This window comes from Nomia melanderi, chromosome 7 (genome assembly GCF_051020985.1).
Source record: "Nomia melanderi isolate GNS246 chromosome 7, iyNomMela1, whole genome shotgun sequence".
NCBI classification, from domain to species: Eukaryota; Metazoa; Arthropoda; class Insecta; order Hymenoptera; family Halictidae; genus Nomia; species Nomia melanderi.
Window position 1 is genome coordinate 2212379 of NC_135005.1, and position 26371 is coordinate 2238749.

Below are 26371 nucleotides of genomic sequence, written 5' to 3' on the forward strand. Positions count from 1 at the left end.
GTTGAAGTGGAAATAAGCGAACCGGGAACGAAGCAACAAATTAGAGGATAATTGCTTGACATTACTGTGTCCATATTTCTTCTGGCTAGAATTTTTAGCGTGTGTTGCAAGAAAAATTGAACTAGTTAGGTGAACAAATATAATGACAGAAATATATTACCCTTTAGCAGGTTCGCAACCAGCGTTAGTTTCAGTAGCAATCTTCATAGTTACTAGATTTTATTAAATACAACATATCATCTGTGTAAAATGCAAATAAAATTCAAGAAAAGAATCGCGTCAATTTGTTACAACCTACGCTAGGCGTGTCCAACAGACTTTTTCGCGAGCAAGAGCAGTCTCGATTGCCCGCGGGCAGAGCTTTGGGCAAAGCTACGGGCATACGTTCCTGAAGTGAGGAAAATACAGTTGTGTTAGTGCCTGCGCGTTAGGGTCATAACCCTTTCGTTTGTGAATATGTATTTTTCCCCTAAATCAAAGAGAGGGCAGTGAACAACTCCTTTCAAGACAAATTCAAACTTCTCAGTGAAAGAAATAAGATAAGCACTAATAATAATAATAAGTAGCACTTAAGCTGTCGGCTATAAGCAAAGATCCCCATATGATACAATTTTCCTGTATCATTAAAGCGTTTTGTTAGCTTCCCGGTAATTTAAAGTGTTCGTAGTACCTGTATGTACAGTTCGGAACGAAAGGGTTAAGACAGGCGATCATTAATGCATACTTACAAAGTAGTAAATAGGACAGCCGCCTTTGAAACACTTGTGAAACTAATTTAATTTTCTTTACACAAGATACAATGTGTTGAATGTCACAAATATGTGACGCTGGTCGCGAACGTATTAATATCGTCTTGAACATTATTTTTAAAATCATACACGGCATTTTTAATAATATTGTGTATAGGTAACGAACAAAGTTTTCGGTAACTAGTAATTTTTACACATTCTATTTGAATACTACATAACATTTTATCAATATAATTAGAAGAATAACAATTACTACGTTTTCCACTATTTCATGTTATTCATCATGTCGGATTTCATAATTTATATGTTTGTTACGGTCGGCATACTTCTTCGCAATGAAACTATCAGTTATAAATGTGTGTGAATAATTTGATATTTACGAATCATTAATTGAAATATTCCATATTGTTTAGCAAAGTACAAACGTAAAAAATTTCTTTAATATATTACAAAAACGACAAAGTATTCTGAAGTAAATTGACAGACGAAATTACATATTACACATTTCAAAATCTTAACGGACAGAATTACATATTATACGTTCTAAAAGCAAAGTTAAAGTTCGCTTTTACTACGGAAATATTTTCAACGCTACCTTCTTTGTATAATCTCCGGGAATGCGATATTGGCAGAGCAATTTAGATTTACTTAATTCCAAAATTATGCAAAATTTAACCTAATTAACTTCATCTTAAAAAAATCATTCTCCTCGTTGTTTCGAATAGCCCCAAGTGAATTAATTTTTTCTCGTAAAGCGGTTCAATTTTCCACGACACTTTCTAGATGGATAAAAGAAACACAAGGGGACAAGAAGAATTCGAGATAAAATAACAGAAAAAGAGAAAGCGAAAGATAATGGAAGAAATTAAAGGTGCTTAATGAGTAGATAAAGAGGGGTATTAACAGGGGCGCCAGTAAATGCAGCTGGTCCAGGAGCGGTATCGATTTAAAATAAACAGTTAATAGGACGAAGCCGGCAAATTAGAAAAGAAAATCGCCCATAGAAGCTCGGGCACAGAGGGCCAGAAGTGGCTTAATTAGTCGACTCTGCTCAGGTGTGATCACGAGGTCTCTCGACGTACGAAACCGCCCCACAAATCTTGTCTCGTCGTATTACAAACCCATTTGCGATTCTTCCAATTGCAACCGATTTAAGTTTCCTGAATCTTTGCCGAATAAAGCATCGTAAATAAAATGTCATTGTGAAAAAAGGGGAAAATAGAAATGTTATAGATGAAGGAGGAGAAGCATTCAAATTAAAGGAGAGGAAACTAAAGAGTAAAGCAAGAAAAATGATGGCTTAACAACGTTACAGGAGGTTTCACGATAACTAATTCTTTAACCTGTTAACTCAGAAAAATTAATTAACTCTTATTCAAGATAGGGACACTAAAAATTGTTAAGAGCAGTATATAAAATTGCGAAAGTATAATAGAAACGTCATTAAAATTTGCATCATGACTATCCATTATTATCAACTTGTGACAGCATAATGAGGCTATTACTTTTCACGCATACTGGGTTCAATTACAGCCATGAAAATGTTCAACCATGTGGCTCGCGAAACGTTAAACGAAGGTTACGAGAATTTGTTTAGACAATATTACGTACTGCAGCTGCAGTTACTTCATAAACCTTTACACCACGTATTCCATATGTTGTATTTCCACATTCTTTTGTAGGTGAAAATTTTTTAAAATGCTAAAAATGAAAGATTCGAATACTTTATATACCTAGATACTTTACAACCGCGTTAAAACAAAGTAAGAAGAAAAGAGTAAGTATTATATTATTGATACTGGAATTATATTTCTTGTTAAAGTACTTTATATATCATTAATAGATAATAAAATAATAGTCGGGAATAGTAACTAATTATTTCGTTATTGTATAATTAAGATTCATATATGTTAAAAATAACAAGACATGTTTGTATTTAACGTTCAAAATCGTAGTAAATAATTAAAAACTCTTTAGTTTAAATAGTTTTAAAAAATATTGCACATATTGCGATATAAAAACATCCGTAATATAGTTATCAAACCCATTTTGCCCTGTTATATATAAAAAAATACAATTCTTTTCTTATTGTAGTAAACTCTAATAAAGATTCAATTTATGACATTCTCTACAATCAAATCACAATTCATACGTACCAACATTATGATAGAGTCGTATGCATAATATAAGTTAATGCTTATAAGTATTAAGTATAAATAGAATGAAGCATTAGGTTTCTTATTCGTAATCTTTTACCACTACTAAATATCAAATGTCGGAAAATCCGTAGTAAATACTACAAAGAAATTAGCAGTAATTAAGGCAAATGAGTGACATACTTGAAATTACAATCTATATATACTTGATATTTTTAATAAATACTAAACATTATGCATACAATTCTTGCGTATTTACCATCAAATTGACTAAATACGATTTCCAGCAAATACTTCATTCTTTCCACATACATATAGAGGCAAATATTTACTTACAAAACCCGAAGTGAAAGCTTGCAGATCTTTGTCCGCGTACGATCCATAGTTTCTATCCGCAAAAACAAAACCGAATGAATGAAGAAAAAGTGCGTAAAACCCGGTCGAAGGAAGAAAGAAAAGGATAACGAAGTTAAGCGGGAACAGAGGAGCGTCGGAAAAGAGGACGAGACGGGAGCGAAAGGAATTAAAAGCCCTCCGGCGTGTTCCTGTCCATTTCCTTTTTTCGTAGCTACGCGTGGGTAAAAAAGCGTGATTTAAAGGATAGATATTTCCGGTTCGAATCGTCGCGAGGGTCCGCGGGGAGGTGCATGCCGCGAATTACGTTCTCGAAATTGCGGAGGGACGTCGACGGGGCGGCGGTGGCCCGTTTTACTTTTTCGCTGAAACGAACGGGCCGGGCTTGATCGAAGCAAATCGGTCTCCGAGTCTCTGGGTCGACGGCGAGATCTTGATCGCCACGCAAGGCCACTCCGCCCGCTTATTTATTTCTCTCATAAAACCGACGTTGTGACGCCGCTTCCGTTCCGAGCGTGCTCGGCAGCGCTCCGCCGATAAAACACCGACCGGTCGACATGAAAAATTGGAAGAATGTAACAGCGCATTGTAAAGTCGCTTTATCGAGCCACCCTCAGATCGCGTTTTCGTCTTTTTTCAACTGGCCGTTCTTATTCTTATTCCATCGTTTCTGCTTCGTGTTTATTCTTCCTACTTCCTTGACCTTCTTCCACTTTCCTTCGGCGTCTCGATCTCTTCCATCCGCGGGGGGATGGTCGATTAGCCTTTTCACCTGTACCGATAAAAATGTTACGGTTTTTTAAGCGACGGAAAGGGTAAAGAGACGCATTTCGAAAGCGTAGCGTCCTTTACGAGCAATAAAGCGTATCCGGTGGAAAAAGATTCACCGGCGACTCGAGAAACGATCGATTTCAAACGACGTTCCGAATTGCGCCACTCGATTTATTCTTTTCCGCGCGGCGACGCGACCGGACATTCGAATGCTCCGGGTAACGTGTATTAAAATCGACGTGCCGGGGAATGGTTAACGACGTGCAGACACGTCTGCGAGATTAGATTTACATGCTCGCAGTGATGGGGGTAGCTACTACGATTTTTAAAGACGGGGAGTTGTTATGTAATCGGTTAATTAATGTTTTTGGTATGCTGACCTGCTAAGAAGTATTTAATCGAATAAGTTGATTGTATAAAATAATATATATAAAATAATTATAATTATTATTATAATAATACCCGTATTTGTTAAGTAATGGGGAAGGAAACTGAAAAAGATTAGCTTCTTTACGAATTAATATAATTAAATATCAAATACTAAATTTTGGGTATGAACATGTACATTGCTGTTTCTTGCGCAAAATATGGAATAAGAAAAATGAAAATTGCGAAAATAATTAGTTATCTTTATGTGTTGAACACGCTTAATTATAATTTTTATTATCATCTCCTTTGATTTAGAGTATTAATGTGAGTTATATAGATGATACCAGTTTTGTTGTTAAATACATTTGCAAATAATTCATTGGAGATTACGTTAGCAATTTTAATCGGACACTCTCTGTCAGGGATGGCAGCTATATTGATAAAAATATTCTTGCAAACGCACAGTTAAAATAAAATATATGTGCACGTAACAAATATATCTCATTTCATAACTAATTACTCATTTTACTACTAAAAAGAGAAGAAAACAGAACAGAAATTTCAATGAAAGAAAAATGTTTAGCTATGTTTCAAATATCATAAGCACAATTTATACTGATTTTTAAGTTAATATAGAAATTATTATACATATTATTATAAGAAGTTAAAGCAGAAATTATCGATGAAATAATATTGTTTGAATTTCAATAACATTACTCCACGATAATCTGTAAAGGGTGATTAAAATGACCCTGTTGAAAATCTGTGTCAATATTATGCCATGTTAAATAGAACGGAAAGCAGTCTTCCGTATTTATTCTTAATCTATCTTCCATTTATGCGGAAGAAGACAAAGGTACGGCATGATTAGCGACTGTTTTGCATTAAAAAGAATCGTTTGGCATAGTTACAGCTGCGGGAGAGGGTCAGGAATATTTAGAAGTACTAATAGGTGTTCTGACTGCCATTATCCTACTTCTTCTGCTGGTGTTCGTCATTATTCTACTTCTGAATCGACGGCAAAAACTTCAGAGCTCGCCGACCGTGTTGAAAAATCCATTTGGATTTGCCATAAACATGAAGGTAAAAACTAGCTCATAAATATGCTGGAACTTCTCCGGAAATGATAAAGCGGATTTTAATTCGTCATTAAAAGTCCGCAAACTTCGTCACCCCCGAATCACAGGAATCAATATGAATTCCTTTTACACAATAGGGGACGCAGTTTGTCGGTAATTCTTTGCACATTTCGAATCGATATTGATTGACATCGAATTCAATAAACCACAAAAAGGTCAGCATCACTAATTTCCCTCCATTCTATGTCTATTTATCATTTCCTGATTTTTACAGTTAAATTTCTCGTAAAGAAATTAAGTCACCAAATGAACTATTAAACTTCATTATATCTCTTCATGATGGTTACTTATGAATGATGTAAACTTTTTTGTTCTTCTGTATATTTATTATTTCTAAAATATGGATGTTTATGCAAAGTTACATTTTTATATAAAGAACAATTGGTAAAATGTAGAGTTATATATATAAATGTAAGCCTAGCACCTGAACAAATATTTTCTCTAGGTCAAGCAAAATATTAAATGTCTGACTAATTTCATTGTAATTGTTATTTTACTGGAATTTAGTCAGTGGTATTTTTATGGTGTAGGTGTATAAAGATCCATTGTATAATTGTTACATTGTTCTACATTTATATTCAATATGTTTCGATTAAATCAAAAGATTCGACGTTTGCAGGGCCTTCTCTTAAATTTAACTCCCGGAGGGATGCTGGCAGAGACTGCCAATCACGTTTCCCCGGACATGCCGGAGGACGGGAGCATGCACGAGTCTTTAACAATGGAACAATTCAATTCACCCCTTGTCAGTCCCCAGTATAAATCTACGTATGCGATAGTAGCTACTTCCGGTGAGTTTTTAACATGAATCTCTCCATTTCTTATTTCAAAGGACGTCAAAGTAATTTATAGTCCTAGGCGCCGTAATTTTGTCGGCTTAGTAACTCAACCTTTAGCGCCACGCGACGGGCATAAATTCTTTTTTGCTATAAAGATATTTAACTTTAAAAATTGTTACACGTATCTAAAAATTAATCTTTCTGAAAGGAAAATTATCCTAATAGTAAATTTGAAGTATGTGCTCATGAAAGAATTATTTTTATTTGTTAATAATAATAATTATATGTTAATACTAAAATATCTTAAAGAACAATTTCTATCGTTAAGAAGCAATTAATTTATTCGTTCATCCAAATTTTATTGATTAATTTAATTTGCATTTCAACGAATAAAATATATTTAACAGTTATAAACATTGCCAGTTAAAAAGTATATAAATTAAAATACGAACAAATTTTCTCGTTGAGCAATCTAATTTAACCCTTTATAAATGATTAAATTTAAATTTTCTTATTTAAGAAAATATCTATCGAAATTATATGTAAAACATCGATGAAAATTATCTCGTGAAAAATGAAAAATTAAAAAATTGTCAGATGATAAATTTTCTTACGCATTAACAAACAGTTACAAACTTATGACTAGCATTGCTAAATATTTACCATTTAAACTATTAAATTATACACGAAATTACCAATTAAATATTATTGAAAAGTCAAGAAATATTGATCACGGAGGAATATGAAACATATAAATAGTGCAAATAAAATAAGGAGAATAGATTAAGTAAATAAAGTAATTCTATTGCATACAATATAACAATTTCTACATTTAAATATACTTTTAAAAGTATTTGCAATGTACGTATGTGAGTCATTAACCTCTTGCCATACAATAACGAGTGATACTCATAATGAAAATTTCTAGATGAACTTAATAAACATCAATGCCGTTGATTGTTCTCGGATCAAAGCAAAAAGCTATTTTGCTATTACCAATGTATTATCTTCAAAGTAAGTTTCTACTTACATTGGAACAGAAAAATTTGTTTACGTTTCTGCCAAATTGTCGATAGTAAAACGTTACATAAGCTTAAAAACTAAAGTAAATAATACACCAAGGGGTTAAACGTCACTGCAATAGCATCCGTGGAATACAAAGAGTGAATATATTTCTGAAATAAAGGAACATTATGAAAAATTGATAAGAATCGATTTTTGTAGAGGAATCCCCAAAAGACTTGAAAGATGTGAACGTATCAGAGGAGAGTGTCCGACTTGATACAAGACCAGAATCGACAGTAGGTCCGCCTAGTTGCTCCTCGTCGCCGACCAACTCTCCCGCACGTCATTCTCAGTACTACAGGACTCTTCAAAGTTACACCAGTCCAACTGCGAAACTCAATATCGCGGCTACGTCTAATCACCAACGGGACGTCGATCAGATCCACTCAAAGCGCTGGCACACGGCGCCCAAAGAAAAACACAAGGTTAGTTTGCGAACCACTCGAACCTCCTCTGAACTGTATAACATGAATCTAAAATGAAATACAGAGTGAGTAACGTATTCGTTAAATTTAAATTTAAAAAATATTTGTTTTCTTCGGTTTGTTTTTACACATTGGAAAAATAATGATCAAAGTGTTTTATACGAAAAATTAGTAAAATTCCCATTATTTTATATTGTATTACTATAATCTTTAATATTGTAGTATTATATATTTTAAAGTTCTGGAAATTATGTTCCTTTTTTCCCTTGTATTTAAACATTCTCCCTTAAATTTTTTTAGTTTTATGTTTCTATAATTCTGAACTTCTAGAGCTCATAACAAAACCTTATATTTAAACGAAAGTAGTGATATTTATATACATTATACATTCGTTATCACTCAAGAATATTTGTTTACTTACACTATTAAGAGTGCACAAGAAAAGTATAAAACTGCAATCTTGTATTTTTATTATTAATATCTCACCTCACCGTCTATTTATAATTATCCAATAAATATGAAAATTTCACATTATTACTAATTAAAAACGTAATGTTCTCTGTTACACAATGCAATATAACGTCTATCTTGCAAACTGTTTATGAAGCATTCTGTACGCATAGTTGCAAACTCGCATACGTTCAAAATTAAATAAGTATAATAGCATTTAAACAATTGCTGTAACGATACAACGAGTAACTCAATTACCTTTCCAGATACCGGCGCCAGTGGTTAGTTGGAATATCGCGCCCAGCATGAACAAGCCATACAAGTGCAAGGAAATAGAACCCACCAATATACCACGACAGTGCCTACGTACAACAGAGAAACTTGGCTCGAGGAATATCGGCGAGGTAGGAATAAAAGAGATTGAGAAACAATGCACCCGGGTACGTGCACGTGCACGCTGTTGCGCTTTATGCGATCGTGCACGCGTCCCGTTTCACTCGAGGCTAATCCGAAAATTGCACACGACGACCAAACAAGATTCCCCACTGGAAACATCCCTAATGCGCGTTGATCAAATTTATTGTTACCAAAACGTCTGGTGTGATTTACGAACACTGAAGTTGAACAGACACTGATTTCCTCTATTCATGATGTTAGTAAGTCACCTTGTAATGCAAATCGTATTGAGATTAATTGCACTTTAAACTTTATTTCGCTTCTGACGTTGAAATTTCTTATAAATTCATAAACAACTATGATTAAGTAAAATACTTGAAAACGAAATAACAATAAAGTCCTTATTATCTTGTATTAAGATATCAGAGAATGCTATAAACCAATGATATCAACTCTGACAAAAATTTATAATACATTACATACAAAAAATAAAGAACATTGCTTTATAATATCGTGAAAAATCTCAGTCGTTACAAAATACAAATCAAGCAAATTGTAATTGATTAGTAAGAACATACTGAAACTGAACAGCTTTTAAAATTCATTCAGAATAGTTTTTATACAATAAACAGGAAAGATTAAAGTAACTTAAAATTAAACGATGAGATGTATGTGGTTGCATTGATTAAATTTTTATTGAGTTACAGTAATCATAAATCGCAATGAAGAAAATCTAATAAATATAAAATACATACGATTCATTGTAAATATAAAATTATATAACATTGCAACAGTGATTGCTCGAGTTTTAATAGATACTCCTTAATTGTAATTAGGAAAATGGAATGAAAATGAAAATTAAATATTACGATTGAGAGTTTGCACAATTCAACTTCGCTACTAGCTCCGACGTAACCTGCGATTGCTAGGCATTGTACTAATTTCTCGACATGATCGCGTAATCGATAAACTCGGCAAAATCGTGGAGTTGTAACGCGGTACTATTACAACTCGACAATACAGCATAATATAAACGTCTGCAAACTACACGGAAACTTTGCTCGTAGAATATCGAAGAGGAACGACAACGATGTTCGAGGGATAATGCATTTACGATGTACATTATGCGCATACGCGACGTACACACAGATGCAGGTTTCCTTATATTTTGGAAATTTATCGACTTACACGTGCATTAGCGACGGTGTCATTAAAGATAGTGTAGATCATTGTTTCGTAACGAGGTACAAGAAGAATGTATCACTTAGAGAAAATTATGAAATTTTCAGTACATTAAGTCGACTCATAAAATAAAGATTGGAAGCTCTTTACGTGCATCTCCTTCATGAAACAAGGAAGTTTCTTCCATAAAATTAAGAAGAGATAATAACCTGTGCATGTAATGGATATTGTTAATTGGTGTACAAGTAGCTACAAACGTTTAGGGGTAAAGTCAATTTCTGAATAGAATTAATGAAAACGATGAAAAATTGATAAATTCTAAATGAAAAATGTTGATTACTCAGAATTTTTAATTGTTAGTCTATTCGAAAATTAATACACTTATAATGCTTTCGTAAGTCTTTATCAGTATCTAGATAACAACTTAGTGAATATAAAAAATTAAAACATTATCAATAAACAAACTAACATATTTTCTATGCGTTTTCTTTACGTAAGCATAAATTATAATTAGAAAATAATTAAAAACTTCATTTCAGTTTCATTTCTGACTGATGGAGACCATAGATAATAGAAGAATATTAAATCTTTTATATAAATCGAATTTTAAATAAATCCATAACATATTTATCAACGAAGAAGTATTACTTTTAGAAAATATTTATTATTGTTACAGTTTTATACCGAATAGCGTTAATACTAGAACAATCATGCCTATCAAAATGACTATATTGCTCACTTTCTCAGTTTATAGTTACTGAAATCATGAAAATATTTATACAAGTTATTTGAAACATTAACTGTTTCGTTTGCATAATTCCGCGACTGTCTCACAGAAACTGAAATAATACACCCTCACAACTTTCATAATAATACTTAATAATACTTGTTAGTACAATATTATCTTCTATATAAATACCACACATTGTTTAAAGTAAATAATCTCATCATGAGCCGCATGCTCATTAACAATCACACCTACAATACAGTAAAATAAATAAGTATCAAACAAACGTACATATTTCACAAAATAAATTTCATATTTTCAGTTTGAATTTTAAGCATTAAGCGAAGAACCAGTGTCAATTAGAAAAATAAAAGAATCACCGACCTTAACAATCACTGCCCACGTAAATAACTCCAGACGACAAAAAGAACGAATAATTATTAAACAATCACATTCTCATGCACACGATAATTCTTCTATTTACATTATTGATCATAAATCAAAATAAAATCGACTTTTTATTGTCCTCCGCAGGCGATAGTTTGCGAAGCAGTCGGATTGGAGGACGTGGTACCAAACGCATCGAGATTGGTAGTGGCTCGCGTACCGGCTTGCACCAGCGATATCCGGGCCGGTAGTACGGCGGATCAAATCAGAGAAGTCCGATTCTTGTCCAGTCTATCCGATCCGAACGTAGCTCGGATTCTGGGCGTGTGTTCGGTGGAACCGGTGCCGTGGACGATCATCGAGTACACGGAACTCGGTGATCTCGCCCATTATCTTCAGTACAGTGTGCCACTTACCGGAACGCTTAGGCCGAGCTGCAATTTGAAAGCCCTTAGGTGAGGACCCGACTGTTTATGCCGAGATACTTAAACGATAAACTCACAGCTAACAATCCGGGAATACGTACGTATACGTATCTCGAAATGGAAGCATGAATGTTCCGATTGCTTTAATATGTATCACAAGCTTCCAGACATTCACTTATTGCCACTTTTTTAGGGTCTCCTCTAATCTCGATCCGCGTCTCGTAACACGGTTAGCGGATTTGATTGATGGATGTTATTTGTCATTTACGAATGACAGTAACGTTTTTGAATGCGCTGAATGATACATGACTATCCGTTTTAGCTCAATAATTGGAGGGCGAAGTTTCTAGATAATGTTGAATTATTGTAGATGAATAGTAATGAAATTATCTAGTGATTAGTGTTTATATGTTGAGGTAAATTATGTTTTGTTAGTTGTACATGTTTTTGTGCGTAGTATCAGATTTGTTTAAATTGTAGAATTTAGTGTATTGCAAGTTAAATGAAAGAAGACTAAAACAGAGAAATAGCGGTAACATTTTTAAACGAGTGATATGAATATTTGAAAAAAAACTGGAGATTACTAATAATTATGCCGTTAAATGATTTATGTTATAATTCACGTTTGAGTGATTTAAATTTGTTGAAAAATTTAATTCAATTATTTTCTAATTATTTATGCTTTTAAATTGTAGAAATTGTAAACCGCACTTCATAGCGAACATAATAATGAAACAATATATTAATAGTATAGTGTAATTTTCGATTACACGATCGCTGTACTATGAGAAATTAATTGCTTCTCTTACATAAATACCATAAATCGCCGGTATCATTCCAAATCTGTCGAATCCAATATCCAATTAATATCACAAATTAATAATACCATCTCCAGTTACTGTTTCCAATATAATCACGTTTGACGCCATAGAATCGACGCCATTAAATTACAATATCAATAATATCATACGCAGTTAATCTTTCGACTAAACTCCCTATACTATCGACAAATCAGTTGTTTATAAAGTTACAAATAAAACTGTAATAATTAAATGGATCTATATTTTCTGTATTAACTTTTTACCATTGCACGGGTAATTATTAAACATAATAAACATATATAAATGCTCATAGTATAATTTCAAACTAAAATTAACATTAAGTTATGTTCAATTTATATTCAGATTATAATATACCTAAATTAACATAAATTAACCATGTATACGTTATATAAAAATTCCTATAAGAAACTTAATGATCCGCTTCGGGGCATATTCGTTGCAGACAGTACACAAATATGAAAAATCTCCTTGAGCCAAAAATAGAGTAAAGTATTTACAAAACCGCTTGAAAGCACTTATATACTTGTACTCTTACATTTTTCACGTTGAAGTGTGCTGTAAACATACAAACAGCCGCAGCCTAGTCAGAAATTGTCGATAATATCGATCGTAAATTCGCTCGTCCACGGCCCGAGGGCAGATGTTCCCAGATCGCTATCGACCGAGCATCAAAATAAAGTTGTACCGAGACACTCGGAATAGTAGCTCAATCAATTAACGTCATCCCGCTGAAAAGCAACGTTGTGTGTTTCCAGTCAAGGCTGCCTGTTGTACATGGGAACGCAGATAGCATCGGGCATGAGGTTCCTCGAATCGAAGAATCTGGTGCACAAGGACCTGGCAGCCAGAAACTGTCTAGTGGGCCGTTCTTACACCGTGAAAGTGACCGACATAGCGATGTGCAGTGACCTTTACAAAAAGGATTACAGTGACATAGGCGGCAGACCGCCGGCGCCAATCAGATGGCTGCCGTGGGAAAGCATTTTGCTGGTAAGGTTAAATGATTTTCTCTCTATGCGAATCGTACTCGTGATTCCCTGCCTAACGAGCGCTCCAGAGCCATCAACGATTCTGGAACCAAACATGGGAACAATCCTTTATAAGATTGGTTGCTTTCAAATTCCAGGACAGGTATACTTGCTCGAGCAGCGTTTGGTCCTTCGCCGTTACTCTCTGGGAAGTGATGAGTTTGGCCAGGGAAAAGCCTTTCCAGCATCTAACCAACGATCAAGTCATTCAAAATGCCGAGCATATGTACTATGGAGCCGAGTTGCAGGTATTTATATCGTCAAACTGTTTTTTTTTTTTTTTGGTGTTTGTGGACGTTTGTTGGTGGCTAAGAGTGAAAAATATAGGCTTGTACAATACTTATGATCTTTGAAGATTATAAGTATAGCAATATGTAACTTTGTCTTTTGAAAATTTGTAAAGGTCTTTAAAGACAAGCAATTATCGTGCTTAAATTAGAACCATTCAATTCGTGTGTTCAAAACTGAGTATTCTCCAAATCTGAAGTCAAGTCCCTAATCATTTGGATTCAAGAACAAGCATTCCTTCTACAAAAGAATTTGGACATTGGTTTTTGGAGTTCGAAGAGTCTTTAATCTTTCTCCTAAAAAATGAAGACTCGAACATTGTATTGATTAAAAATTGACCCTGCTTCGTTTCCTGTCATATTAAATAACCACATATATTCTTCTAATTTTCCGATTAATTCTTAAAATTCACGAAAGTGTATTTAATTACGTATGCATCAGATTTTGAAAAAGAAATTTTTACAAACTCATACTGAGTCATCGGTTATGAAACATAATTATGATAGACGAGTGGATTTGTAAATGAAGAATAGATTCAAACTAAAAATATTTTCTCGTTCCAGGTGTATCTACCAAGACCGACAATGTGTCCCGACGAGGTCTACAGAATGATGTGTTCGTGCTGGCGCAGGGACGAGACCTCCAGACCCACGTTCAAAGACATTTACACGTTCCTGAAAAACCTGATCGCTGACTATCGGCCCGGTGCATAATAATCCCACTTAACTGTGATACCAAAAGAGAACAAAAAAAAAGCGGACGGAGAAACCTACTTTCAAACGAGTCGAAGAAATCGACCCCTCGTGTTTGAACTCTTCGGAAGTGTACAATCGTTAGTTTTTAGTGCATGCGTTGGAAAACGGGCCGCGTCGAATTTCGAGCTTCCTCGAATCACGAAAAAATCCTTGAGGGGGAAAGCTTCTCTGGGTGAACTGTCTATCCACTAGCTTTGAACCAGAAACCTTTGAAAGTTCTCCCAGTTCTCGATCACTCAGTCCCGAGTATATTCTTCGTCTAGAAAATGAGAAGTCATCTTAAGATATCGCGCGATGAAAGTTCGCGCGTTACTCGGGACCTAGTGATCTTTCGTCGTCAGCGGACACGCGTCGTCACCGACATTTTCTAGTCAGTTCGGTCCTTCAATTCCTATGAAGCTGGTATTGTGTACAGTATTCTGGACACTGATGATGCTGAGCACTGATAAGTCTATCCACTTGTACATACGAGTTCTAGATATCGGCGCTAGATAACACACGGGGAGTTTCTCGCAGTAGCTGGTACTTTTATAGTGTGCTTTTTATATAACTGTCATTACGTTCGATCGACGCTCGAACCGATTCGACATCGAGTCGGGCGAACCCGCGTTTTTTTCACGGATCAGTTCCATTAAGATACGTTCGACGATTCCATGGAATCGAAGTCTGATTCGACGCGATATCGTCCGATGTCACCGTCGCGAATCAAACGGTCGACCGCCAGCTGCGCGTGGAAATTCCGACTAACTTGTACATTCGAAGCCCGTCAGTAGCGAAGTACTTATATCGTTCCATTGTATTTCCTTTTCGTTCGAAAAGAGGAAAGAGATCTCACTATCTTTAGCGGGCAATAGACTCCGACACCTGATCGACACTACTGAAAATATTTATTGCATCACGGAAAACCGCTGTCGTTATCTGTAATTCATTTGCGACTTATCTAAGGTGTAGATATTAAACTAGCTACATTCAAGTTTTTCTTAGAGTTCATTAGTTTCTCCGACTTCCATAATGTCTCCGACGCTTTCTTCACTTTTCTTTTTGATACGGTAGAACTTCATTTGTATGAACTCGTTGGGCGATAAACTGTTCAAGTAACTAGGCTGTTCATATTATAAGAGTCCACTGATTTGTTCCATTCTTCGGATCATAGTGTCTTTACGTTTTATGAATTTGTAAATTACTTATGTAGTAATTTAGTAAACCCAAGCGACTTAGTTTAAGTAACAAAGAACAACAAAACTAAATATTTTGTATTACTTATGATATAATGTAATATAACTATAAAGTGCATGTATAATTAGAATAACGCTGGCCACTAGTTCATACTAGAAGTCCAGTTAAAATTCACTAATAATTAAAAACAACTTTTCATTTAACTAAATGAAGTTCTACTGTATTTTTAACAATCACGACGCAGTTGAATGTTTGAATCCCAGGTGCAAATGCAATTCCAATTGAAATGCCTTCTGTAGTCAACAAAACGGTAATGCTGAATACCTATTCGAAGAATGCAACAATATCGGAATATTAATATTGAATGTGGTGCGAGTGTTATGTGAATAAATTTGCGAATGATGCTATAAATATTTCCAGTGGCGTAAGTCTGTTCTTCGCGCGAACGCGACGCATACCCACGCTCCTTCTTTGATCTACGATTAAGGGTAGAGATCCATGGGGGACGCACAGTGGTCCAGAATGTCGGATTGGAAGGAAAAGATTCGAAATTATGTTTTATCGATCACAACGCTACTTTGTCTGCATTCGTATGTTTTAAGCCCAACGTAATCAAAATCAAATCGATAGTATTAATCATTTTTTAAATATAGTGAAATTTGAATTTAGAAAATTGGTAACTTACTAACATACGTAACTTTTGTAATCCACTTCATTATTGATTCACGTAAGACCAGAGATCACTATGCATTTAATTAAGTAACGTGTATTATAGACAGAACAGTCACAAATATAAAAATTATAAAAATTTTGATCTTTTTTCCTATGAATCGCACGATCTGGATCACTGTGGGACGTAACGACGTAACTGTCATGCTTCGAGAGGAATCGATGCGAGTCTTAAGCTACGCCGTACTCGAATTCCAAAGACCGCGAACGAACGTTTGAACGCGACTATAACGGGGAGACAAAAAAAAAGAGAAGAAAACAACTTTCGTGAACGGATGTGATCGAGATCGAAACTTGCCACGCCTTGTGATCAAAAAACGTGGACGGTGTCGGTCATGGAAGGGGGGAAAGAAAAAAAGGGAAAACGTGTTTATTGTTCGTTCTTGGTTAAGTGCCAAAGAGAGTCAAGCGTTCAAACGTTCCCCTCTGCACGCACCTTTCTGTAATTCTTAAGATGAATTCAAGTATACGTTCGAATGATTAACAATAAAGTACTGAGTATTCCTTTCTGATACCGGCTGTGTTATTCTTTTTAACTTTTGATTGAATTCCAGTGAATTTGTTTTATGATGTTTATCTTTGAGCACGTATGAAAGTAAATATGTCGCGCGTAGGTGAATGGTTATCGAATAAAAGTTTTAAAGAAAATTTTGTGCCAGTTTATTACGCGATATAAAATTATTATAATAAAATGGAAGAGAGAGGAAGGAGCAGAAGAAATTACAAAAGGGTAAAAGAGGTAAATGCATTTCTCTGAGAATCTGGTAGAGATTGATAAATGGTTTTAATACAACATAATCGTTCTGAAAAAGATGAGTAGGAAGAAGAGGGATAGAAAAGGTTAAAACACTAATAAATGAAAAATATTAAGAAATGTCAAGGAATATTAAGAAATATTTTAAAAAATTTTTTAATTTAAAGAAAAAGAGAAATAAAAAATGAATTGTTATTAATTTAGTAGAATAATGTATTTGTTTTTTGAGTATTCAATAATAAGTTTTTATATTCGTTACAACTTGAACTTTTACTATTAGTGTAAAAATATTTTACACACGAGGAGTAAGTTTCAGAATTTCAAGAGTATAAAATATTTAATTTTGAAAGAAGTCCTCGAGTATTTAAACCTTTACAACAAATCCATTGACATACAATAATAGAGACGATCAGATTATAAAAATATTATTTGAGCAATATATAAAATTAAATTCAATTGTTTAATTAAATTCAAATGTGATATTAATAAATATGGGATTCTTTAAATGTATCAAGCTAAATACCCATATTTTATTTAACTGTAAATTTTATGATTTTGATCGTACACTTTTTCAGATTGTCTATTACAAATTTCGAAATAAAATATAGAGCTAATAGTAGCGTCGGTATATATTTAAGAATTTTTAACGTGTTCATATCTTCGTTTGGTCATTGTGTCCTACAAACGGAACTGGTTGAACGAAAATTACAAATAATTTGTGCAAGGTGCATGAACGCATAATCTCCTAAACGGCCGTAAATTACAGTGATAATATTGAAAGAATGGTTTATCTATTATCAGCTGAGCCACATGTAATGGTAGGATATGTTATTAGAGGCTTTAAGGAAGTTGTACTTTGATATGCGTTTCACATATCTACGATTTGAAATGGTAACATGTAAGAGTCATTTGTCTTATTATTGTCTCACATAATCAAAACCGATCCCTAAAAAAAAGTAACAATAAATTTGTATTATTCTATATATTTCTAAAATTACAAAATATACAAAAAATACTATCAGTTGTACCGATCATAAAATTTAAATCTTCTAGATTTATTAAAATTTATTATAATTGATTCAAATTTAATTTATTAATTATTTACACAATTCTTGTGGTAACTATTACTTACATGTTTTTTATATTCACTGATTTATTAATTTTATTACTTTCACAATGTTTACTATAAAAAGGATTGGAATATTCGAGAAGCTCGACGACATAATAATTGTGTACGATAACAGATTGATTCTTATCTCAAGTATCTTGATTTCTGCTGAGAGCGATCATCAAGTCAATAGAAATAATCGTGACAGACATCAACTAACTCTTTTTACAAATAACAAGTGATCACTATTAATATGCACTGATTTTATTACTACATATTACAAGTTTTTAAAAATAAAATTAGTAATCACAATTGTATGATAAAATATAAAATAGGTATGAAACGTAAAGAAAATCTTCTTCGATGTTTGAAATTCTACTACTCACTGTCTGGTAAACATGCGACTTCCTCTAAACCGTCCGGGGAAGCACTCTTTCACAAAGATTACTAACATTCGAGTTAATATACTTTGCTTAGTAAACATTAGCGAAAAAAACGTTTCTGGAAAATTCCCCGCGAATTGTGCATGAAAAATATCATAAAACGGCGAGGTCAATAGAGATAAAGATACATGTTATTAAATCTTTTCTCAAGAACGATATATCTGTTTATCTTAGGAAAACATATTTCTCCAATGAGAAAAGGATAAGACAATCACGCGTGTATAATTTAGTGTAAAGAAAATGAAAAACAATCATCTACTTTACATTTCTATTGCGAAAAGTTTAATATTTAATTTACTGCAAGAACGTTTGGAAAATCTCACGAATTTGATAAATTCAACATTTGACCGCTTAATTTAACATATTTAAATATTTTACTTTGTTTCTAGGCACTAATTTTCTTGAATTAAAATTTTTTCTTCAACATGAAATATTCAAATAAAAATAAATATTAACAAATTTGATTCTGATAAATTACTATGCAATATTAAATATTTTAAAATAGACGCAAATAAATTCATAATAAGTGCAATACTATTTACTCTTTTAAAAATAATAATTTTTTATAGGTAAAATAAAAACATATTATAGTATTTTAAAATTTGTATTCTGAATACTTAAACAAGCTGCAAACGAAAGCGTAATGCTAAGAAATATAATTAGGTGTGCCGTACATTTTCGTGCAACAAAGACATCAAGGCACCCAAGTATTCCAGGCAAGGTTGCGCGATTAAGTTTCGCACAGTACATGGTGACACAATAAAACAAACTTTTATCCAGCGTTGCCATAAAGATGGGAAGTTCATCTTCACGAAGATTTAAGATTTAATACAAATGTCTAGGAATCTAGGTATGGCTATACAACTATACAACTTGCTTCGATCGTTAAGGTATCAGAACCATCGATCATCTGTCCCCTTCTACTGTACACAATGTAAATATACAATAACTACCGTTTTTGACCAAGTTACCAAAAATCTCAAGAAAACATTTCTACAGGCACGAAAAATGCTACTGAGGGCACCATTAGTGACCAGATCGAATGCTCGAATGACCAAAGTCACTTAAACGCATATCTGAATGTCCAGTGATACGGTAGTGTCCGTTCGGCGGCTGCAAAGTAGTCTCTTTAAAGCAAAGTTTCGTGCTTCTTTGGTTCTTACATTCTCGTTATCTTAAAAGGTTCGCCAGAACAATCGTTCCCCAGCCGAGCATGACCAACTCTTCTCGAGGTAGTTCCATTAAACCATCCGCCGCTCATAAATCACCGGTAAACCTTTTATCGGCACAATTCGGATAACATTGCTTCGCGTCCAGACGAAACTCATTAATCTTTCCATAGGGAAGTGCATGAATCCGGTTCGATCATAGAGACATGGTCGGAAAATTGATGGCTATTTCGCAGGGACGAAGTGTGAATAAAGAAGATTCCAACCTCAGCTCCTGATCTAGAGTCAGCTTGATAATTTTGATCGTTCCAGCAGGAATTTTAAGTGTCACTCTACGAAGAGAAAATCAATTTTGTATGAAAATCACGTTGCTACTAAGGATGTCTATTGATTTCAACTTGTTATAAGTTTATTTTTGAAAAGCAAAGGATGAACAGAAGTTCGTTGTTCTTTTATTAATAAAAGTTACTAAAATTTGTTTTCTTTTATTTCTTGAATACTTGTATGAAGTTGCTATAATCGAATGAAATCCACAGCATTTAATAGCAAAAATGGCATGAACTGAAATAACGTTCTATCAAATTTAACTTATTTTTTTTAAAATTGCGTTTTATTAAAAATGTGAATTAATATAACTTAAAAACGTGCAAACTGAAAATTTGTGTAAATATAATTTATTAAATTTTGTTTAAATAACTTTTCAGTTGGAAGCTATTTTCTTGTGAATATGAGTATGTTTATTAATCGTACTAGATGAAAAAAGAGACACTACCTGTACAGATTATTCAAATCCAATAATAAAACAAAGAAATTTTTAAGACAAAGTCCGAAGAAAGTAAATAACATACAAAATTCTGTTTCTATAATTTTATTTAAAAAAATTACAATTCTGCACTTTAAATATTTCACCTAAACAACACCCAACGAGAATACAATTAAAAAAGAACATTTTCCTATGTATATAATATCAATTACAATCCGTAAAGAATAGTAAAGAATAATTTGAGTAATAATATTACGTTAAAAACAGATTTTCATTCTGAAATCCTTAATATTTCTATAACAATATTTTATCAAAACAATTAATAAATTGATGAATTATTGAGTATTGTCACATCACAAGACACTTTTCCGTCCAAATCTTCAAATTGTAATTTCTTAAACGACGATACAGTATAAAATCAGAAAAACAATATCTCAATAATAGGTTCTTGGTCACAAAAATGGCGGCTCCGTCATAATCAGTATCTTCAGAATCCCCGTTAATCTTTTCCTGTCGAAAATCATTATTGAATCAGAAACATTCCAAAAAACGTCCATTGATATTACACACACGTCACCGGTTAAACATTAATCCGTTCGTCAACACGTTCGACAAGCGATGCATGTCGCTGCTGTTTACCCGAAGGGGAAGCACGGAGACGCGTCAGAACTCCGGAAACCACTGGAGGGATCGATCGGATCGCTCGAAGATAGAAGGAACAACGTCGGTTCGCACATTGGTCCCAGAGATAATGAAATGCACAACGAAGCAACGAGGCGCGTGTATAGGTGGCCACACGTCGCGTGTGTGCGTGTCGCGTAACACTGGACGCTTACGTTTATATAATGCCAGGCCCGGGAAAGTAAGACCATTGAATCGTCGACTGTCAAAGACACGCGTTACAACGAACTTCACTGGGAAGCATGAAGCTCTGCTTGCCTGTTATCTTCGTCGCCCTCGTGGCCACCCTTCTACACTCGACAGGTGAGAAATGCACTATTTTTTCTTTTTTTAGAAATCTCGTACGAGATTTAGTACAATATATATACATATAATATAAAATTTAAGAAAGGATTGTAAATATGAGAATTGAATTATTTTGTTACATTATATACAGATAATTATACAAAGTGGTCTTTTTCTTTTCATATATTTAAATCATAAATTTTTATGAATATAAGATTGGCACACTTTGATATTAGGTTTAGTTATTAAGATTGCTACGTCTAATGGTAAGTGAGAATTCTCTTTAGCAAGGGAGAAGTATATTTCTTACGATTTGTGTTGCAAAACGTTATCGAGGCAAAGGTATTTTATCGCTCTTATTTTCACCGTATTTTCACTACATTAGTATTCCTCACTTTCTCCGTGTTTTTCGTTCCCGTTTGCTCTTCCTTTCGATGGTATTTGTCACGATCCGACTATCGCTTTAATGAAGTTGTGATACATGAAATACCTTGCATCAAATAAGAACTGACGAATTTCTCATTTTAACAGGGATTGATGGTTCATTCGTTTTATTTTAAATTTAATATTAAATTTGTACATACACTATTTCCTTATCTTTCTGAATTACTGAAGTATATGTGTAAGTATTTGAAAATATAAAAGTCCTTCAAGTTTACGAAATATGAACACTCGCAAGGCTACCAGACTAATCAGATATTATCTAAACTAGCTTTCTTTCTAAATATCAAGGATTAATCAATGAATAAGATAATTAGGAGAATTCTATCTTATACGAAGTAATATCAATTGACTCATAAAGTATTCTCCATATATTGTTTCATTTCGCTTTAATAACAAGCATTTTAAACAATAAAGAAATATACAAATTATCATTAAGAAACATTTGGTATCTGCCAATACGATTTCAAGAAAAATCATTTATAAAGTTCTATAATTTTCCTTTAGACTCCTTTGGATTCCTTTCCTTGCAATTTTATATTGTTTATCAAAGAATTATAATTAAAAATCACTAAGCCCGTTTTATCGGAAACTTCACCCTTAATCTAATTCTGTTTGCTTCCCCGTGATCTTTGTTGTTCGATATATAGCTTCGATTACGGATTTCACGGAGCTACATGCAAAACCGAAAATAACTAAGGGTTCCTCTTTGATCGCTCGAACATTTCTCTCTCCTCTTTCTTTACCGCAGCACAAGAGCATCATAGTAAATTAAAATATGCGCCTCAACGAATCCGCCTCAACCCTTCCCTTTTCTATCGAACCGCCCCGGTGGTACCGTGTTCCTTCGATACTTTTACGATCGCTGAAAATTCAATCATGCATCGAAGACATCTTTCTGACTCAAGCTTGTAAATTTCTGGATATTAAAAATGATGTAAAATACAATAACACACGGGTGATATTCGTGCGAAAAGAGACCAATTTAAACTATCGATTTTGAATATACTTAAACAAGACACAGAATTTCAGATGCTTTAATGCTACAACAGCTGTATCCAATAAAATGACAGATTTCAATTTTCTTATTTCGCAATTACTGATATCTTAAAAGCGTTAGATATCTCAAACGATTTGAAAAATAAATAATATCACTTCAATACTATAATCAATATATAAAGAAATAAAAATAATCTGTTGATACAATTTTGATAAGAATTACATATTAATAATGTTAAATGTTTAGTTGTTCCAGTGTTAAAGTAGTTAATCCTATTTACTTCTTTATGTTTCCTACTCTCATTTTAAGTTTCTTTTTATAATATACATTTTATTCCTTTTTATTCCCTTTTAAGGTTCAACGTTGAAAATATATAGAATGCTGTTAAAAACTAAACATGTCTAGAAAATCTTTTAAATATTCATAAAGGATATCAACATTGACATATTACACACATGAAATTTTTATTTTCAGAATACGCAGCTGCAAAAGACATTTGCCCTCTGGAGGACTGTCTCAATTCTGACAAATGCGAGTACACGCTGGTCGGTGGAATATGTCCGCAATCAACTGACACGTGTTGCAGCGTAGGTAAGTCCAGTTAGGAATTCGGTGAGGCCTACGAACAAACACTCTTCCTGAATATCATATATATTATTCTTAAAAATCAAACATTTCATTTTCGAGCGATAAAGAGCAATTTTTACGAATTCATTAATTGAATTGAGATCATTTGCGAATTCCAATCCGAATGAAATATTTTATTTGTATTTATTTTTTATCGTTCGTGATTATCAATTATGAATACGAAAGTACGCGTTCACTGCTTTTTCTTGTCTTCAACGCGTGTTCTTTATTGATTGTTCACTTTCATTGATATTGCACGATTTCGTTGATTCATGTCACGAACCGAAGTACACAGGAGTGATGGTAATTATGAGGCTATAACGATAACGTAACCGCGCGTTACCACTGGATATAGCAATTTCACGCTCGCCGGTACGGCACACACGCAACATCGTAATTTCTACTGTGCCAAATCAGCGGTACACGAGATTTACTTTTGCGCGCCGTGAATTTCGAACGAATGGCTGACGAGTCAATTCATGCGTCACTGTCCACACTTTCACGGCCCATGTAGTGTTGCCGTTACGTACCGTCGATTTTTCAAAATACTCTTTTTTTTATAGATTCTTCAACGTCTTTAATTTAAATATTCAAAAATATTGGAGTACACAGATATATTTGTTCTCAATTTTTATTAATTCATACAATAGATTTGTAGATATTGTTTTATATCTAATGTGTCATAGTTTTAACCTGTTAACTGGGGAATTTAATTTAAAAAATCTCTCGCATTGCACACAATAAAATAAAAATATGAAGTGTGTACTAATCAAACGTAGGACGAATGCACCTAGGATATATTTTAATGAATATTCAAAGCAAAGCAGAGTAAGGAAGAATTAAATATTTATCTGAAAAAATGAAAAATTCATCGTTGAAAGAATTAGTATCATTTCAAGTTTTAAGATGACGTGTATACTCGTCAAATGCAGTAACTGGTTAAGAAAATGAACAGTTCAAACTTTTTCATTAAATTTTTGGAAAAATCTAAAATGCAGAACTTTATGGTGATTTATTACAATGAATATATATGTAAATTGGATGGCAACATTTATAAACATTTTCAAGATATCAAACTTAATAAATATGAATACTTTTTCCAAGATCAGAAACTTTCACTTCAAAGCATTGCAGTGTAATAAATATCGACTACGCACGCCATTAATAATGACATGCTTCGATATACAGTATCTACACGGCAATGGGATACTTCAAATTAATTTTCTCTACTTTAATCGAAAATTTACTACAAATTTTAAATAATTCTAAGCGATACTTAGTACAAAGTTTATATCACTATTAAACGATCAATTACAACAAACTTTCCAACATAAAACAAATGTCAAAATCGACTAGACAAAAGTTAGTGTATTACTTACTAAAATTTCAGTGCCTGCGAATATTATATCATTTATTTAAAACTACATTAAATAAACAAGACTTTAATCAAATATAAACGAATCATATAATTCTCAAATTGCACAAGATAAATTACTTTTCACTTTACACTGAATCGAAGTCACTATTTTTTAACTCACAGTTCCAAGTATTATTTTACACTTACACTATTACACAACTAACGTTTACTTATTTTTTATAAACCCACCCGTACATTGTCACAGTAACCCAACTACCTCCATCCTTCAACGTCATCCAACTCCATTTTAAACCGCACAATTTCTAATTTGCAGTAAAAGCAGAGTACAGAACGCACTGCCACCAGTTCGGAGGCGAGTGCATGGACTCCTGCACCCAAAGCCTGCAGCAAAGCGTCGTCGATTGTCCAGCCGATCAAGTCTGTTGCACATTAGTTTAAGAGAACCACAATAAAAGCTATCCGCGGCTACGTAGCGTTAACATAAGCGATTAGTCTGCGACATCGGCTCCATCGTGCCCGTTTACGGCGTTGCGTGTAATAACTTGAACCCAGTCACGGTACATCTGTTGGCAGCAAAGTAGAAACACGGCTTAATTGGTTTTACAATTACAACGGTACGTACCTCGGTGAGAGGTTTCCGAGCGGCTAATGCGTGCGGTTAATGAAAAATCGATTTCATCGCTATATAATTGTCGAGAACCACGAGGACCTGTCACAGATGTGAGACTGGTCGACGATAAATAGTGCAAACATATACAAACAGGTTATCCGCGGCGCGCGGTTCCCCGTGGATCCTTGCGAGACACGGCGTCGTTGATTTATTTGGACGTGGAGCGAGAAAGTATGCAAGAGTGCGTAAATGTTACACAGTTACCAGGTTAACAAGTATTTATAATAAAATATGCGCGTTAAAATGTTTGTTATTTATCGCTGAACCTTTCCAGCGTATAGAAGATCTAGCGATTCACCGATCGTTATTCATTCAAAAATGGAAATCCGACGGGAATCGAATATCACATCTCAAGAAACATTATCACGATAGTAAACTCCGTCTGATAATGCAGTCAATAATGTAGCGTTCTCCAGTTGGTACAATCTAATCTGCATTATCGTGTCAGAATGGATTGTAGTTCCGATGCAATGTACGTTTGAATGTAATACGTAATTTCTTGGTATTTAAAAATTTTGTATAATATTCGAAATTTTGCATTTTGAAATGATAGTATAACTGTGTTAATTGAAAGATTTTGCTGTACAATGTAGGGGTTGAGTTTTAAAAAGGCGATAGGAACTACCGATTTAAAATGTAATGCAAAATTTAATGTTACAAGGTTTTAGAAATAGAATATTTTCAAATCACCTTGTATTTGAAATTTGTTTTGTTTGAGTTTGCAGTGTAAATAATTGATTTAGTGCCCTACACGGCATAAAACTTGAAAAATTAAAGTTTAATGTACGCTCCGATTATATTCAAACGTTTCTTCCAATTATAAGCCATGTTACATTCATTTTATAACTTCAATAATCTTT

At 33.7% G+C, this 26371-nt stretch overlaps 2 protein-coding genes across 3 annotated transcripts in view; both read left to right on the plus strand.

Moving 5' to 3' along the window:
- The window catches only part of LOC116424161 (discoidin domain-containing receptor 2), a 233103-nt gene extending 216399 nt beyond the window's left edge, over nt 1-16704 (plus strand). Inside the window, exons 10-17 of one of the 2 annotated variants that reach the window (XM_031970186.2) lie at nt 5307-5482; nt 6158-6329; nt 7542-7807; nt 8524-8661; nt 11097-11404; nt 12972-13206; nt 13343-13492; nt 14096-16704. In XM_031970186.2, coding sequence (XP_031826046.1) covers nt 5307-5482; nt 6158-6329; nt 7542-7807; nt 8524-8661; nt 11097-11404; nt 12972-13206; nt 13343-13492; nt 14096-14245 — 1595 coding nt within the window. In that variant the 3' untranslated portion in view covers nt 14246-16704. The remainder of the gene's footprint in view (nt 1-5306; nt 5483-6157; nt 6330-7541; nt 7808-8523; nt 8662-11096; nt 11405-12971; nt 13207-13342; nt 13493-14095) is intronic. The other variant, XM_031970187.2, reaches the window with a different exon arrangement.
- A 4552-nt stretch (nt 16705-21256) lies between these two features.
- Nucleotides 21257-25755, plus strand: LOC116424164 (uncharacterized). Its single transcript, XM_031970191.2, has 3 exons — nt 21257-21413; nt 23311-23427; nt 25155-25755. The coding sequence occupies exons 1-3, from the start codon at nt 21353-21355 to the stop codon at nt 25277-25279; spliced, it is 303 nt and encodes a 100-aa protein (XP_031826051.1). The 5' UTR covers nt 21257-21352; the 3' UTR covers nt 25280-25755.
- The last annotated feature ends 616 nt before the right edge of the window (nt 25756-26371 follow it).